The 15,654-nt window shown below is 38.5% G+C and overlaps 1 protein-coding gene across 1 annotated transcript in view; it reads right to left on the reverse strand.

The window, feature by feature from the left end:
- DPYD (dihydropyrimidine dehydrogenase) overlaps positions 1–15,654 on the reverse strand; it is a 343,995-nt gene that overhangs the window by 129,442 nt on the left and 198,899 nt on the right. Inside the window, exon 14 of the mRNA XM_085303683.1 lies at positions 10,013–10,177. Coding sequence (XP_085159809.1) covers positions 10,013–10,177 — 165 coding nt within the window. The remainder of the gene's footprint in view (positions 1–10,012; positions 10,178–15,654) is intronic.

The raw sequence follows: 15,654 nt of genomic DNA on the forward strand, positions 1-15,654 counted from the left end.
TACGAGGCTAAAGTTTTAAAGATGTGCTCATAGTCCTCACAAAATGGTGAAAATTGTTCTCGCAGGATGAAAAAGAATATTCTCAGTGTATGCACAAAAACTCCTCTGCCTTACTGAACTGCTTACTATTTGTTAAACCTTAGTTGTGAAACTAAAACAAGGAAATAAGTCATGCCTTTATAACATGCATAGTAAGAAAGTACAGTTTTGCACTGACTAGTTTGATAGGTTTCTCAATAAAGCAGTAGTTTCCAAGTGCCAAACATAAAAGATCTCACATTTCTCCTCACAGTCCTAATTTGTCACCAGGAACACAGCATATTTGAATCATAGATTGATTGCCTGAATCTCACTGAATTTACTATGGGGTTATGTTTTCAGTCACGATTTACAGCTTCCAGCAGAAGATACGTACTTTCCTGACACACAGTTCCCTCAAAATAATTGCAGGAGTGCGTATCCACCTCCTTACCAGATTCAAGACCATATTCTTAAAAGATTAAAACAAAAAGGGGGAGGAGGGTAGGGAATATTGTATGGCCTTTGGGCCACATGTATGGCTCCTACTGCATGATCAGTTAAACATGCATGAGCATACATTTTCTCTAGGTAAAATTTTAAAAGATATTTTGTGTTTCTATATGTGGGAACATCTGTGGTGACCCTCTGGAAATGCAATCTTTCAGATCTTAGTAAACTTGAAGACAGCATTTGAATTACAAATCCTGAGCACATCCTTTCAAACTAGTAAAAAAATATACATTCATCTCAGCTTGAATTTAAACAACACAATTCAATGTTAATCAGGTTGTCAAAATGCAGAACTGGCATAACGGTCCAAAGGTTGAGACAGGACTGGGAGGCAGGAGACAAACGCTAATCTTGAGTCCAAATCTAGCAGCTCTTCTTTGTGCATCACCAGTGCAAACCCGTAAGAATGGTGCACTTAACGCTGTATCCCTTCTCTGACTGGGACCAGCAGCAACTGTAAAGGGCAAGCTTACAGTAGCATTTCCACAGAAAATTCTTTCTCCTTACAAATTGGTGACACAAGAATTCCCTGAGCCAGAGGTGATGTATTCCATAGCTTTCTCTAAATAATTTTTCCAGTCACTTTCTTCTTAGCCCATAAACACTTCTGGCATTTGCAGTGTCCTGTGAGAATGAGCTCCACAGCTCAAAGTGGCAAGTGAAGAAGTGTCTCCTACCACTTATTTCAGCCCATCATCCTTAGGTTCCAATCTAGCTATACCCTTGCAGGACAGAAAAGTCTGCACTGCACTTTGTATTTAAAACATGGAAATAAAGTTAATCAATACATTGGTGTAACAGTGTTTTTTGCTTTGTTCTCTCTTCCTTTCCTACAAAATTGTGTTTGATATGTTTGATCATTTTCAATGCTACTGAGCATTAAGCTGAAGTTTTCACAGTGCTTTCTAATGTAACCCTAGWATTTCATGCCTGACTAATAATAGTTAGCTCAGAATCTATCATTGTATATATACATTTAGCACCACTTTATCCCATGTTCATCACTATATTTATCCTCCTTTAATGTTATCTGGCAGTTCATTGCTCAGTTGGTAGTGTAAGATTCTTCTGCAGTTCTTCACAGACAGCTCTCACCTTTCTCTCTCTAAAATACTTACTATTGTYAGCAAACTTTACATTCTTGAAATTCTCTCTCTTTTCCAGATTGTTAATAAACATTTTAAATAGCAATTTAAATAAGTTCCCTAGGGAACTTTACTGCAGATCTCTATACACTGTGAAAATTAAGTATTTATTTCTTTGTTTCCTATCTTTAATTAGTTATTTACCCACACGGGGTTCTTCCCTCTGATCTCATGGCAATTTAATTTCTTTCAAATCCTTCAGTGAGGGACCCTATCAAATGCTTTGGGAGAACCTAGCTGACTGCATCAACTATGTCTCTCTTCGTATCCTCAAAGACCTTAGATTTTTAAGATTACTATTGAAGGGCTTTTCTTCTTTTTTTTTCTTTTTTTTTTTAACCTCCTCTCCACACACACACCCCTTTTTATTAATTCTATACTTTAAAGGGCTTCTAGCAKTTTGTACACAGGAACAGAAGAGTTAAGGTCTGTAGTTCCCCAGACCTTTCCTGGTACCTTCCAAGCAAAAAGCATGCTGCTGACCACCTGACAGTTCTCCTGTACTGAGGCAGGTTAGGTGAGAGGGTACATGCTGTTCTTAATAGTTCAGCTTTCGCTTTCTCAGAGTACTTTAGAGTATGAAAGTATTTATTTAGACATTCTGCTGTGGTCTTATCTTTCCTGAGCATACAGTTTTTATACTTCACATGTCTCTTGGCCCTATAGGCCAGTCAAGAGCACCTTTAACTTGCTATATGATCTCAGGGAAATCCCTCTGTTTTCTCTATGTCTCCTTTTTCCCTCAACAATCTCTGTAAATTTGGATCACATTATTTTTGGTGAAGAAATTATATCACATTGTGTATCTGTATGTTGACTAGCCCAACAGAGCTACAAATTAAAACACCATTATTAGGCRAAACAGGCAATTGATCCCAACCTACCTTGTGAGGTAGGTCCCATATCCCATAAGCTTAAACTATTTCTTAACATGAACCACAGAAGAAAAATATTTTTCACATTTATGTGAAACTTGAGGCTTCTTGCATCTCACACGCAGAAGATTACTTTGACACTGACCTCATGTCCTGTGCTGAGTCACCTGCACTTCATGTTATTGCAATGCAACAGTAACCACCTCAATAGACTGCCACTTGTACAAGGTAAGACTTGCTGGCTGCCCTTCCCAGGRCTTTCTCCTCACCGGCCACCCTATCCACAGGACCGCTATTGGTCCTGCTCAATGCCACAGAAGACATCCTGATCATTTATTCTCTCTTAGTCACATCCTCTAATTTTAACTCTAACACAATTGTACAATTTCACTACTTTTCAAGCCTCATATATATTTACTTTAGCCCATAATACAATCAAAATCAGGAATAAATACTGATAAAAGATGAATTTTTCTGCATTATCTTATTTTTTCCACCAACACCAAAACCYCAAGAACTTAAAACTTACAGTGTGRTATTTTGTAGCTCACTCCCCTCTCTATTAATAGTTAGGTCTTACTAGGCTTGAGCATTTTTTATGCTTTGTGGAAGAACCTTCCCTAGAAAACTTATTTCTTATAAGAAAGTGTGATCTTAAAAACCCAATACATCAGTATTTCTGTTGTTAGCCTCTGTTCTCATTCAGTTACTTTTGCAAATGGAAAGTGCTGGGTCTACAYAAATGGATGGGCACTGCCTATGAAAATCCACTCTGTAAATCAGAGTTCWATGGAATTTCTCCGTAGTTTGCACAGAGGAAAATTTGTCCTGCTAGGTCYGGTGGAGCTCTACCAGTGTCAGGAGCAATGAAGACAATCTCAGGAYTGGGGGGACTCCCCTGGAATACACAAAGGTCTCTTCCTATTCTAGCAAGTATCTTTCCATATGGCTTTTCTTTGTGCCTCTTCCTTGTGGTGAAGGAKGAAGAGGGAAGGAGAAGGCAGCTGTATGCCACAATGCTCTGAGGYCTGCTCTACCCACTACAGCAGCCACTGGAAATGGAGGAGTCTTGGCCATTCTTGCATTACACATTCACTAAGGCCAAGTGCTTTAGTTACTGGGCAAGGCAACTGGTATGAGTACTTTAATGATGACTTCARTCTCCCTCTTCAGTTAGGATTTCCTCTCATGCTAGGGACTAGGCCTATTGCCAGTTTTATAGAGTGAAAAGAATCTTTTCCATATGGTGAATTTAACAACTGCTGTGTGGGTTTTTTCACCTCCTACCAAGCATCCATGATGACTGGCTTTGGAAAGCTTAAGCTGCATCAGAAACAAYTTCTGGACTTTTTTAATGTGATATTGGATCTGAAACAGAGATCTGGGAACCCAGGTAGCTTCTCAGCATTGCTGGGCACTTACATGATATGGAGAGTGGACATGCTTCTAGGCAGCCCAGTTTGTTTCTCCCTCGCTTTGTCCTTTCTACTTTATGTGGAAAAGCATCTGGATTTCCAGTAAGGGTCTTCTGATAAGTCTGAGAATGTACAGTTTCTCCTGTCCCCATTCAGGTCCACAGTATGCTGGTTGCTATTGGTATCAGGTGAGGTCCATACGGAAACAACCCTACCAGGTTCTTTAGAAATGTATGATTGCAAGTTTGGAGGTGTTGTGGTTTCCATATTTAAACTTGCTAATATGTCTGTGACTCACCATGTGCATCCACACATCAGTAAGTATTTGGAGTATAGAATATGTTTTCCCTTCCATGGAAAAGCAAAGYTACCCACATCACTTCCAGGAAAGCAAGCCTATATGGAGGGCAGCTGGCTGACAATTTGGTCTTCACTTACTCTGAACATGACTTCTGCAAAGAAGATGAAGGTTATGACTTTCACTTTATCTAACTACATGTGTTGCAAATGTTACTCTAATATTCCAAATTTGAAACCCAAATGGTAAAATGAACACCTTTCACACCCTGAATGAGTCACATGAGACTGCTATCTCAAAATACAAATGCTATGTACACAACACAGCATACCATAGACCTCAGAACACCCATCAAAAGTAAAAATTCTAATTATGACTGAAAAAATGCACAAATGATTTCTAATACATCTAGTGAGAAAGCTAAGTTCAATTTGCTGCTCCCAGTAAAGCTGTAAAGTCTACAACTCCTCTAYATCTAAAAAAATTTTACAGCTAATGCCTTTTTTAAATCTTAAGGTAACTTGCAGCAATGAATGACATTCTTTCAACTTCAGATATATTGGTCAATTCCTTCCAGAAAACAGTTAAAGGCATATTGTTAATGTACATTTAGATATCTRAACACACAATATTGTTCTCAGTCTACAGACAGAATCAGTCATTAAAAACTGAGCTGGTCTTACATATAAGCTTGGTATGTAGGACACCACTTCAGGGATCACTTCAGCAAACTGATCAAACCTTTCCACATAGACCATCCAAATAAACACTATTACTGTAGCAAATCTATTTCTATCCAACTTATAACTTCAGAAATCTTTTTGAACATTGCATTTTTCTACCTCAAAAGGTTATTTACAGGAGCAGGGCACTCCCATATGCCTGTTCAGTTGTGTTTTTCTTGCTCTTTAACCCTCTCATTTCCTCCCCTTCTCACAGAATAGAACTAAAACACGGTTGGTAGCTATTTTTTTTTTTTAAAAAAAAGAAAGGTATTGGCTGCCCTATTTCATACTTCTATAGTAGAAGAAACTGYATAATAAAATAATAAAAGACACCAATAACACCATTGCAGGAGATTTTCTTTTCTTTTTTCTTTTTTTCTTTCCTTTAATCTCTGCTACAAGGAAGTCACTTATCAGCCTGGAATCTAGCGATCTGCTGTTCTCGCTCTCTCCCTTGCACGGCTACTCCTGACAGGTGTTCCTGGGACATTCTGAACAAAATGTTGAGCAAAAATATATCTTTAACAGTTTCAGCTTTGAAAAGCTGCTCTGTGTTGAGCAACTGTCACAGGGACTGTCAGCAACATTCTGCAGGCCACATGCAGCAGAACAAATATTAGGAAGATGAGATTTTTCAGCTTAGCTTTGGAGTCCAAGAGCACTTAATGATTCTAGCAGAAGAGGTTTCTCAGTTCAACCCATCATGACATTGGTATCTGAATTACAGAATCAATACCACAGCTGACAATCTGGTATCCCATGCAAGTTCCTTAGAGTCACTCAACAGCCCAAACTCATTTATGTTCAGTAAGGAGGCCAAAAAGATAAAGCTTCAGTATATGAACTACAGCAATACTGAAAAATATTAAATTTGGCATCTTTTTCCAAGAAATGTTTTTGTTTGCATTCCAAATATCTCAKACATTTGCCTGTTTGTTGTGGACTTATGTCAGTCAGTCTGTAGTGACTGACATTTTCCCTGCAATATATTTTGCTTCAGTAGGTGCTACTTCAAAGCCTTTCATCTGTGTGGCTGTGCTCAGACCCAAACTAATCTGCATATTGAGATTTTCCATAATTTGGCTTAAAAAAAAAAAAAAAAAAAATTCACAGGGCACCACTTACAGTTTCAGGAAGTTGGTAAAACATATTTTACGACTTTCAAACACTGGCCTTCCCAAGCTTGTTCTCCCTAGTGCAGATATTAAAGGAGTTTGTGAATGTGAAATCTTACAATCTTTGGCCAACTACCAGATAGTGAAAATATATAGACAAGCTTGAGGGGCAGAAAGAACAGACATCTGCTTAAGTAGAAGATTTACCCCCTATCTAAATGTTGCACGCACCAATTACAGTCTAGTCTTTTTAACACGAACTGCCAACTTTACATATTTCCCATCCGAAGAGGAACTTTTCGGTAGCAAGGGATACAGACCACAACACTGTTGTCCTCCACAGGGAAATCGAAGTTCCATCGTGGACATAGCCCCTTTAGTCTTTGAAATCTATCACATGGCTATTTCCAAAAATTCATAAATAGACCTCAGAAAGGGGAAGTCTTCTTTTTCCTCATTAATATGCTAATATAATCCTTGCCCTGTGGGAGACCACCTTTTGTTAGCCTTGGCCCAAATTGTTCCCATAAACAGGGAATAAAGAGGATAGTCTACCTGTCTTTGATTATGGTATCAGTAATGATCTTTCTCAAAAATGTATTATTTTAATTCCAGTCTGGAAATTCTGATTATTAACTTTTTCACTTTTTTATTTAACCCTTGACAAAAACCCTGTTATATCTGAGGAGCATGCAACRTTTGTCTGTAAGGTGTCAGCTTTATACTAAAAGTGATACATTCATACTAAATTTAGTACTGTGAAATTAATGAAATAATTGCTCCTTCTTTGCCCACTGTTCAGTTCTCAGTYTCTACCACTAAAGAACAGAAGAATCTAATAAGTGCACAAAATGATAAATCCTGTGGTATCAGGTGCTATATGTGGACATAAGAGAGAAGAACACAAATGCTTAATAGACTTTCACCAAAAACCCTTGGTCAACCACAAGAGAAAAAAGCCTGGCTATCAAAGGGATAGGCCAATATAAAAAGCAAAGCCAGGRTATCTGTGAAAGTAAAAAGACGACCACAGACACAAATACACCAGTTTCCTTCTGACTTTCACAACTTTCTGACTGAATGGATGCTGTCTTGGTATYAAAGACAAGAGTGGACTCAGTGTTTTTAAAACTGCCTCCTTTGAAAATTTTAACAGTAAATGATGCTAAATAATATCATATGTTTTAAAACGCTCACAACCAAGTTGCTAAATTAATACCTCATTGAAATGAAGGAAGCACCAGAGGAAAAACAATACCATTGTTAACTGAAAACCATTTTAACAGAGAAGCAGCACGTTGGTTTAGGCTTTAAAAAAAAAAAAAGATAAAATTATCTTGGCCTTAAACTGTGCATTCTTATTAGGTATAATTTTTTTTGTTTTCTAAAGAACCAATAAAACTGGTTATCGTATTAACAACAAAACACCTCAAATCAAAACAGCAATGATTTTGACATACTTTTACAAACTAACCTACAAAATACAGATCCTTCCTCTTACTGCTTTTTCCTGTGCCAGGGACCCTAAAAATATTAAATTTCCCTCTGCTGGCATCAATGCAAATGYTAAAGGCTCCACAGTTTGTGCTGGTGGCAGCTTTTGCCCTAGCCCACTTGAAGTGGGCTCTCTGATCAGAGCTGCAGGGAGAAGCTAACAGAAGAAAGGACTGGAAAAGACTGTCGGCCAGAGAGAAACGCAAACTAGTGAGAATCAAGAGCCAGAAAAGCCAGAGTCAGGTAACCCTCTCCCCTTCTCTACCCACCAGAGGGATGAAGACAGCGTGCCTGCACTAGGGAGATGCTAGTTCCTGATCTATAGCAAAGCATGTCATGGTTACATGACATTATCCTCCGAGCTATGCCAGCTGGTCCTCCTTCGCATAACCCCTTGCAAGATTTAGTTTAAAGCACAGGCTATACCGGGGGAATTTTGCAATTCCTTTTGCATTATAGTCTACTTCTTCCTAATGGCAAGTGATCGGATGCTGCTGTGAGATCATAGTCTGGTGAGTTAGCTATTTTGTTCATATTCTTTTTCTGCTATAAAAAATTTTACTTTAATCTACATGTATTACATAGCAAAAGTAATTATATATCAATTCTGTTTTGTTTTTAATATTTACTGTAGCAAGATAAGTTTCTGTACTGTAATCACTTTTTGTCTTCTCTGCTTTGCTTTCATTTGAGTGGAAAATGTCATTTCTTTGCTTGTTAATTAAGTTCACCCAAACATTTCTCAAGAAGTGTTTTTGTTCTAATAAACCCCCCAAAACAACATCAAGTTTAAAAAGCTTTTCTACAGGAGTCAAGAGGATTTAGAAAAAAACAATTTTTGCAAGCTCTAATTATACAGAGTATTTCAAAATAAGCACCAAGAGATTTCTATTCAGTGGACAAAAATCTACTTTCAGTTAGCAACAAATTTACCATTATAATGATGACAATTCTTAGTTAAGTTTATGGGCACATTTTAAAAATCCTTGTGAGCAAAACTAAGGTATGCTACCTCAGGCTGTTTTCTCAAAATCCATGCATATCTTAACAAGTTCTATGATTCTATCATGACAKACAAGGTTAACATGAGGCAGTGAAATTCACATTCTAAATGTAATAACTCGCATAGTAAAGGATGATCAGAAAATCTTCACTCTTCAAACTGTTGAAGAATGGGATTTCTTCACCCTACATTAGTGGCTACTCTTTAGACAATTCAAATTTTCCTTTTGTATTTGTTGTTAGGTCTTTTCTTCACAGAAGAGAGTGGTTTGGTCTCAAACAGAACATATTGTAATAGATTTTTGGTGAAGTCTGCGATAGGAAAAACCCTCACAGCAGAAATGCCTACCTGCATGCAATATCCAGGACTTATAAGAAGGCTGTTAAAATCGAAATGGGAGAATTACAATATTATCTTTAGTATCACACTTTYACCTATTATGAAGCCCAATCACAGGTAATAAAGTGACATGAATCTCAGAAAAGAAACACACAATCTGTGAACAGCAAAGTGAGATATTAAATATGCATTTAACTTTTTTTTTTAACCTGTACAACTCGTTTAAACAAGTTTTATATTTTTTATTCTTGCAGATGCAAATATTTATACRCCAGGTATAAGGGGAAAAACATCCACTTGTCCTCATACCATAATATGTTCAGGAAAGTTCACTTATTTTCCTCACAGCTGACCATGGAGGTAAAACTTCAAGACAGAAGACATCTTATCTTTGGGATTTTTACCTCTATGCGTTCGAGATAATGATTCAGGTGATTTTTACTCTTCATCTAGATCTTCTAATTCACTAGAACAGTCGCTGAAATCCGTTTATGCCAGCTAGCTGGAGTCTTTGCTCCCAGCTGTCATTATTACCTTCTAGTCAGATATTCCCCAAGGCCAAGAAGGCTCTAACAAAACCCTATGCTTGTAGTGAACTTAAGTCAGCATTGTTTCTTCTCCCTGAAGCAAACAATCATTTAAAAAAAATCAGAATCATCTTCTGCATTTGGATTAAGAATGAAAAAAACCCCAAAGATTTATTTTATAGTTAAAATCAATTCACAATGAAAATTAATATTATAAGTTACATATTTAAATATGATCTCAAATACAAAATTATTTGCAGAAAAACTCATWAGCATCCATACTGAGATCCACTCTTTCTTTAATACTATCTACTTGAACATAAAGATCAGCCTAACCAAAGAAATAATGATGGCTCTCTGGTTGTGTTGTGCCTATGTAGCAGTAATGTCACAGAATTTGCTATCATAAAGATGATTTTGATGGGCTCTTCAGATTTTTAAGAAGATGTTTTTATGTCAGTAAAAAAATGGTATTCTATTTTGTAAGTATTATGTAGATGATTTTAAATATGTATACTGCATCTTTAGGATTGGGTGGTACTTACGTGGTTCGGAAAGTCAGCCTTTAATTCAGCAATACTTTTACACCAATAGGCTGCTGTTTTCTCGCTGATCAGTTCAATGTTTAGAAAAGAGCCTTGGCCTGGGCCATATATCGGACCYGAAGTAACTCCGCGCACAATCCTCGGAGAAACATTGGTCACAATGTCCTGCAAAACAACGAAACCTTTCAGACTGACTTTGCAGAGTGAGGCACGCATCAGTGAAGCCTGTGAACGTAACGTAAACATAGCTGTATCAGATCTTCCAAAAAACTGTCGTTACAGGTGAAAACTGAGATTATAGCAGCTGATCAATACGGAAGACAAGAAACCAAAGTGTTCTCCCCATCTAGCTCCTGTGACTGATTCACCTTTACTTTTAAAAAAGACACGGCACCAAAGCCTTTCAGGATACTAGCCCCAGCTCCGGGAGGGCTAGCTCTCCAGGCTGCCACCTCCAGAACGAGCGGGGACAGCCAGGCACGGGCACCAGTCGTGCCCGGCAGAGCCGCTGCTGCCCGCGCCGAGCGCAACCCGGGGAACGGCACGGGGCTTCGAGCCGTCCGCCAGCCCRCGGAGCCCGCCCGGGCTCGGGGGCCGCGCTCTGCCCGGCGGGCGCGCGCGGGGGCCCTGCGCCGGCTGRGCCGTGCCGCTGGGAGGGACAACGCTCTCACGTTAACGCTGCCCCACTGCGCAGCGTGCTGGGAGGTTTCTTTTCTCTGTGTTGTACAACGTGCACAAGCAGAAAGTTTTACAAACCTCATGTTTTCAGAATTACTGTAGCCTGCAAACATGAAAAATTAAACACTGTACATGAGCTCTAAATTAGTAGACTAATTATATCTTCTAAATCAGAGCAGAAAAACGTTTGTTCTCAGTGTGAAACAATATGATAAGCTATTTTAGCTATCAAGAAAATGCCAATCTACGATGCCTATAAGGCAACTGGCTTACAAAACATCATTCAAATAATGCATCTGTGCTGGGTAGAAAATGCATGAAAGTTTTCGTAAAAAAATCTGTGTAGGCCTCAGTTGTGTAACAGCGTGTGTGTGTGTGTGAACTCTCACCTCCAAACAAGATAAAAGTCTGTGTCCTACACAAATAGGTCCAGTGCAAAGAGGTGCTGCCACCAGCCTCTCTGGCTGATGTGAAGTCGGAACCACAGGTCTGGGCACTAGCAAAAACATACCGGTGCATCGAACCTCAAGAATGTAATGACAAGATTAAAACAAAAATCAAAAACAAAAAATAAACCCCCTAAATAGTTAAAACTCAGATCAATGTTGTAAGACACAACATTTCTTAAGGTCACTATAAGGTTAGCAAACAATTTTGAAGCAGACAGTAAACACACAAAATGTTGACTTGCTTAGTAGTCTTAATTAAGCTACAATGTCACCATATCTATATTAACAAAGAACTGTAAATTCTGACATTATTTAAAACTAAAGGGAAACATAGATGGTAAAATATTTCTTTTGCCAATTTCCAATTAAAAATAATTTTGAGTAAAGGTTATTTAGTTACAAATGTATCAGAATTATTTGTTTAAGTACCCCTCCTCACCATCTTGTCATTTTTAGTGAGATAACACGAATCTCCATTAGTATATAGTAATTAAGGTCAATTTACATATTTTAATTAAGAACCATCCCATATAAAACAATTAGGGTAATAGGCATACTAACTGGATTTCATAACATTTGGACGTTTTTCCAACTAGATAGACAGGAAACCTTAATTAGCATTAATTAGCACTGATCTGCATATGTTTGATAAGGCATAGCCTTGCCACAAAAGATTATTTATTCTTGAATCTGCCAAATGCTACAGTTACAGAGGATAAAGGGACTTTTCTTCACATTGTATGTAAATTTGGGGTAAGCTTCAATTGTTTATGAAGCTGAATTGCTTATTATACAGTGAATGTGCACTAATATTTTATAGTGATAGATAATTACATATCCATTTACATATGTAGAAATTATACAAAGTAATCTCTCCAGTTAATCTATTTTCAGGCCTAATAATAATTCTGGAATTATTTGGACATTGCAATAATCCTTAGTTTTCCTCTTATAGTATTTTCCCTTCATCACAAAAGCATCACCTCCCTCTTAACAATAATTTTTATTTTCACAAAATGTAATTCAGAACATTTTCTGAATTCCATCCGAATCAAAGCAAACCAAAAGTACAAACAGCAAAATACTTTCCCCCACTCCCAAAACAGATTACAAAAATTTTAGTTTATGTAGAAGAACCACTTATATCAGTTTGCTCTGCACTATCCTCCTGAGTATTTCATTCCTACTAAATTGTCTCACAGGAGTTCGTGCTTTGACTTTGTCCAAGAAAGCTATTCATACCTAGGCGAGGTCACATACGTCATCCAGCATGAAAAAAATACATAAAAAGAAAAAAAAAAAAAAAAAAAAAAAAAAAAAAAAAAAAAAAAAGACAAATACCAGAAATCTGCTGACTGTAGCCCAGCAAGTGCAGGGTGCACCAAGTCATTTGCCAACAAATAGCAGTTACTTTGTCCATGCTTCAAGCAAAGGCGAGCTTCCTTTTCCCATGCTTCAAGGCAGGCAGAAGCTATGTAGCTACACTAGCATGGCACTAAGCCTGAGCTAATAGCCTGTCTGTTGATGGTAATTATTAGTCTTGTGCTCAGTGCAAATTAGCACACGTGATGACTTCCATTTTGTGGCTGGCTTGTGTATGCATGCCAAATATTGCTTGGAGCCACCTATGATACTGCTTGTTAGCTTACTATGGGCATTTTTTGTTCTTCTTCCAGTCTCTTGTTTCACTGACAGGAARTCAAGCACTGACATATTAACAGTGCAGAATAAACCTCTTGCGGGACACTCGCAGAGCCTCAGCATGCTTCTGTATGAAAATGCTGTGAAGTTTCTAGTATCTGCCTCGGGTCTCCAGGCAACCTCTTCTCTCTAAAACACAGACCCCTGCTTTAGACCCAGTGACTGCTGCCAAATCCCCACAGCCTCAGCTCACTCTGTCCCAGAGTTCAGCCGCTGCAGCATCCAAGTGGCAGTTTGTCTCCTCCTAATCACACAAAGTTGATTGAGGAAATGCACAGACTTTGCAAGTGGCTCAAAACCAGTTGCTCTTCCCTGTGGTAACCACAGGAGATGCACAGAGCCACGTGAAGCAATAAAGATACATACGCCTTCCTTGCTTACGTTTCCTCACTGTTCTTGAATACTGTTTGAGAGCCTGGTCAAGAGACTTTGGCCTCTGCTGTCTCACTGATGCCTCTGTGTCGTGGGACCCCTCTGCTCACCAAGCTGCTTCTAAGGATCCTTCGTGGCTTTGAAATCTGAACACTGCTACCTGGCTCCTTTGTTTTGATTCCCCCAGAGAGGAATACACTGTCTTTACTTAAGATCCCATTACTCAGCTGGCTCTCCTAGCTCAGAGTCGGCTGGATGTAGAGTCTGTAATGACTGAAATGCTGGCACCTCTCCCTTCTCTTGTTAGCACATGACAGCCCAAAGACACAAGGAGACTCACAGTGCAGGGAAACAAAATGAAACTTGCAACTTACGTGATGATTCAAGGAATCCGTCCATGTACCTACAGTATGAAATCACACAAGTGACAGAAAGGAAAATTGTCTCTTTGAGATGAGTGTAAAATGCCTATACAGCATGTGCCTCACTATCATCTCTCTCTTCGCACTCTCCTGCTACAGCTATGAAAGCTAAGCAGCGAGATGGTTAGGCAAACGATCTGTTGGCTGGCTTCAGTCGACCTCAATTACTTCCATCAGGGAAGTGAATTTCAAATGATATTATGGGTTCTTTCACTAAGGCCCAAACTACACAGAAGACTGTGGCAGCTAACCAGTTATTTGGTAAGTCTGTCTCCAAAACAACAGGTAAGGCCCGAGCAGCTGAAATAGTTGCAGTGCTACAGCACAAGGGACTCCAGCCAGAACATCTTCTAGTATTTCATTCAAAYGCTGGCTTTTCCCCTGTCTGCAGGAATGGTGTGGCCAAATGCTGACAGCCATCCCTCCCCCCCACACACACACACTTTGAAAATTCAGGGGAAAACAGATATTTACATAAACTATTCAAACAACATTTATATTGTTGATATCTGTATAAAAGCTTGCTACAATTGAACTGGAGCAAGGAGTCTACCAAGTAACACTTCAAGCTTTGAATCTAAGAACTTCATTCTGAAAAAAACACTGACTACTACAAAGAGTTGACCTGACTGACAAGCTGCCCTAGTCCCTGGATGCACCTATAAGTACAGGAGTGCACACAGGAATATGGCACTGTCCCCAACCCATACAATTACCTCTTATCTCTCCATGCAAAGATATTTCTATATAATAGAATTTTCTACATAACAGAAAGTCCATGGGAAAAATTGCACAAAATTTCATATATCATGAAGAACAAGGATAGAAGATTCTGAATGAAGAGCAACTGAGGTAAAGCAAGCTTATATCTGAGCACACTAAAAGACATATGTACAGAAATAATGACTAAAAATCATTGGCAAAGATAAACAGAATAACCTACAGAAAATAAATTTCTTTTTTCTGGAAATCTTGCAAACCACTGTAGACTTCAGGATTAGGGAATCTATATTTAGCAGTAGATTGCAGCAAAACAATCTGGGACTGGTAGAGTCAAGGCAAGTCAAGAGAAACACTCACAGCAACCGGCTGGAAATAGAATCAAGGACCAACCATGCATCATAAACATTTCAGTTACCAAATTACTTCTTTTGCCTCAAAAGATGATTCTTTTCCCCAAGAGAGCATATCAGAAACAACCATATCATTCCTTCAAATATTTCCAGCTCAGGCCATCACCTAAGAAAGTGATGTTAGGCAGATAAAAGTTCCAATAACCTGCTGCTTTTGGAGCCCCCTTATCTGCTTATGAACAATTCTGAGATTCTGGTATCTTGAGACTTTGTTAATTTGCTTTACATATTTCTGTTCCTGTTGATAATTTAAAACACTAAAAAAGGCCTAAGGCACTGATCAAGCCCCATTCGCTCTAATAATCTTTGAACTCTGCAACCAGATTCTTGAATTCAAAACTCTTTAAATACAATGGGCTGGGAGTTTTGAGACAACATCTTGGCATATACACTTCAAAAACCCAGCAGTTTTAATAAGCCAAAAAAAAAAAAAAAAAAAGTAAAAATCAGTACATCTGCCTAGGCCTCACTATTCACTCTAAAATTTGATTTATTTCACGCTGTCCACATTTTGAGTTAATAATTGCCACAGATTTTTGTATTGTCAAGAGACAACCCTGCTGTTTAAGCTGAGAAAGAGATACCTCTGTGTTTGGGCAGTAGGGGCATTTTGAGTTTTAAGGGACCCCAGAGGGGTGTCAGGCAGTGTTAGATCATGCGACAAGCACATTTATTGTGTGTTTCTGCTGAAGTGATCAGCAGAGAAATAATTCACATTGTGAATATTAAGGTTGTCATCTGTAGGCGTGAAAGTTAATGACTCATAGAAATGAATCAAACCATTCACCTCTCGGTTATTTTTTTAGGGGAATCAAGAAGACAGCTCTTCATTAACAGGATTCACATTTTTATTTCACCATCATGTGCCCTAAAAACTTAAAAAAAAA

Source organism: Rhea americana, unplaced genomic scaffold (genome assembly GCF_003343005.1).
Source record: "Rhea americana isolate MKP2758 unplaced genomic scaffold, rheAme1 scaffold_2, whole genome shotgun sequence".
Lineage (NCBI taxonomy): Eukaryota > Metazoa > Chordata > Aves > Rheiformes > Rheidae > Rhea > Rhea americana.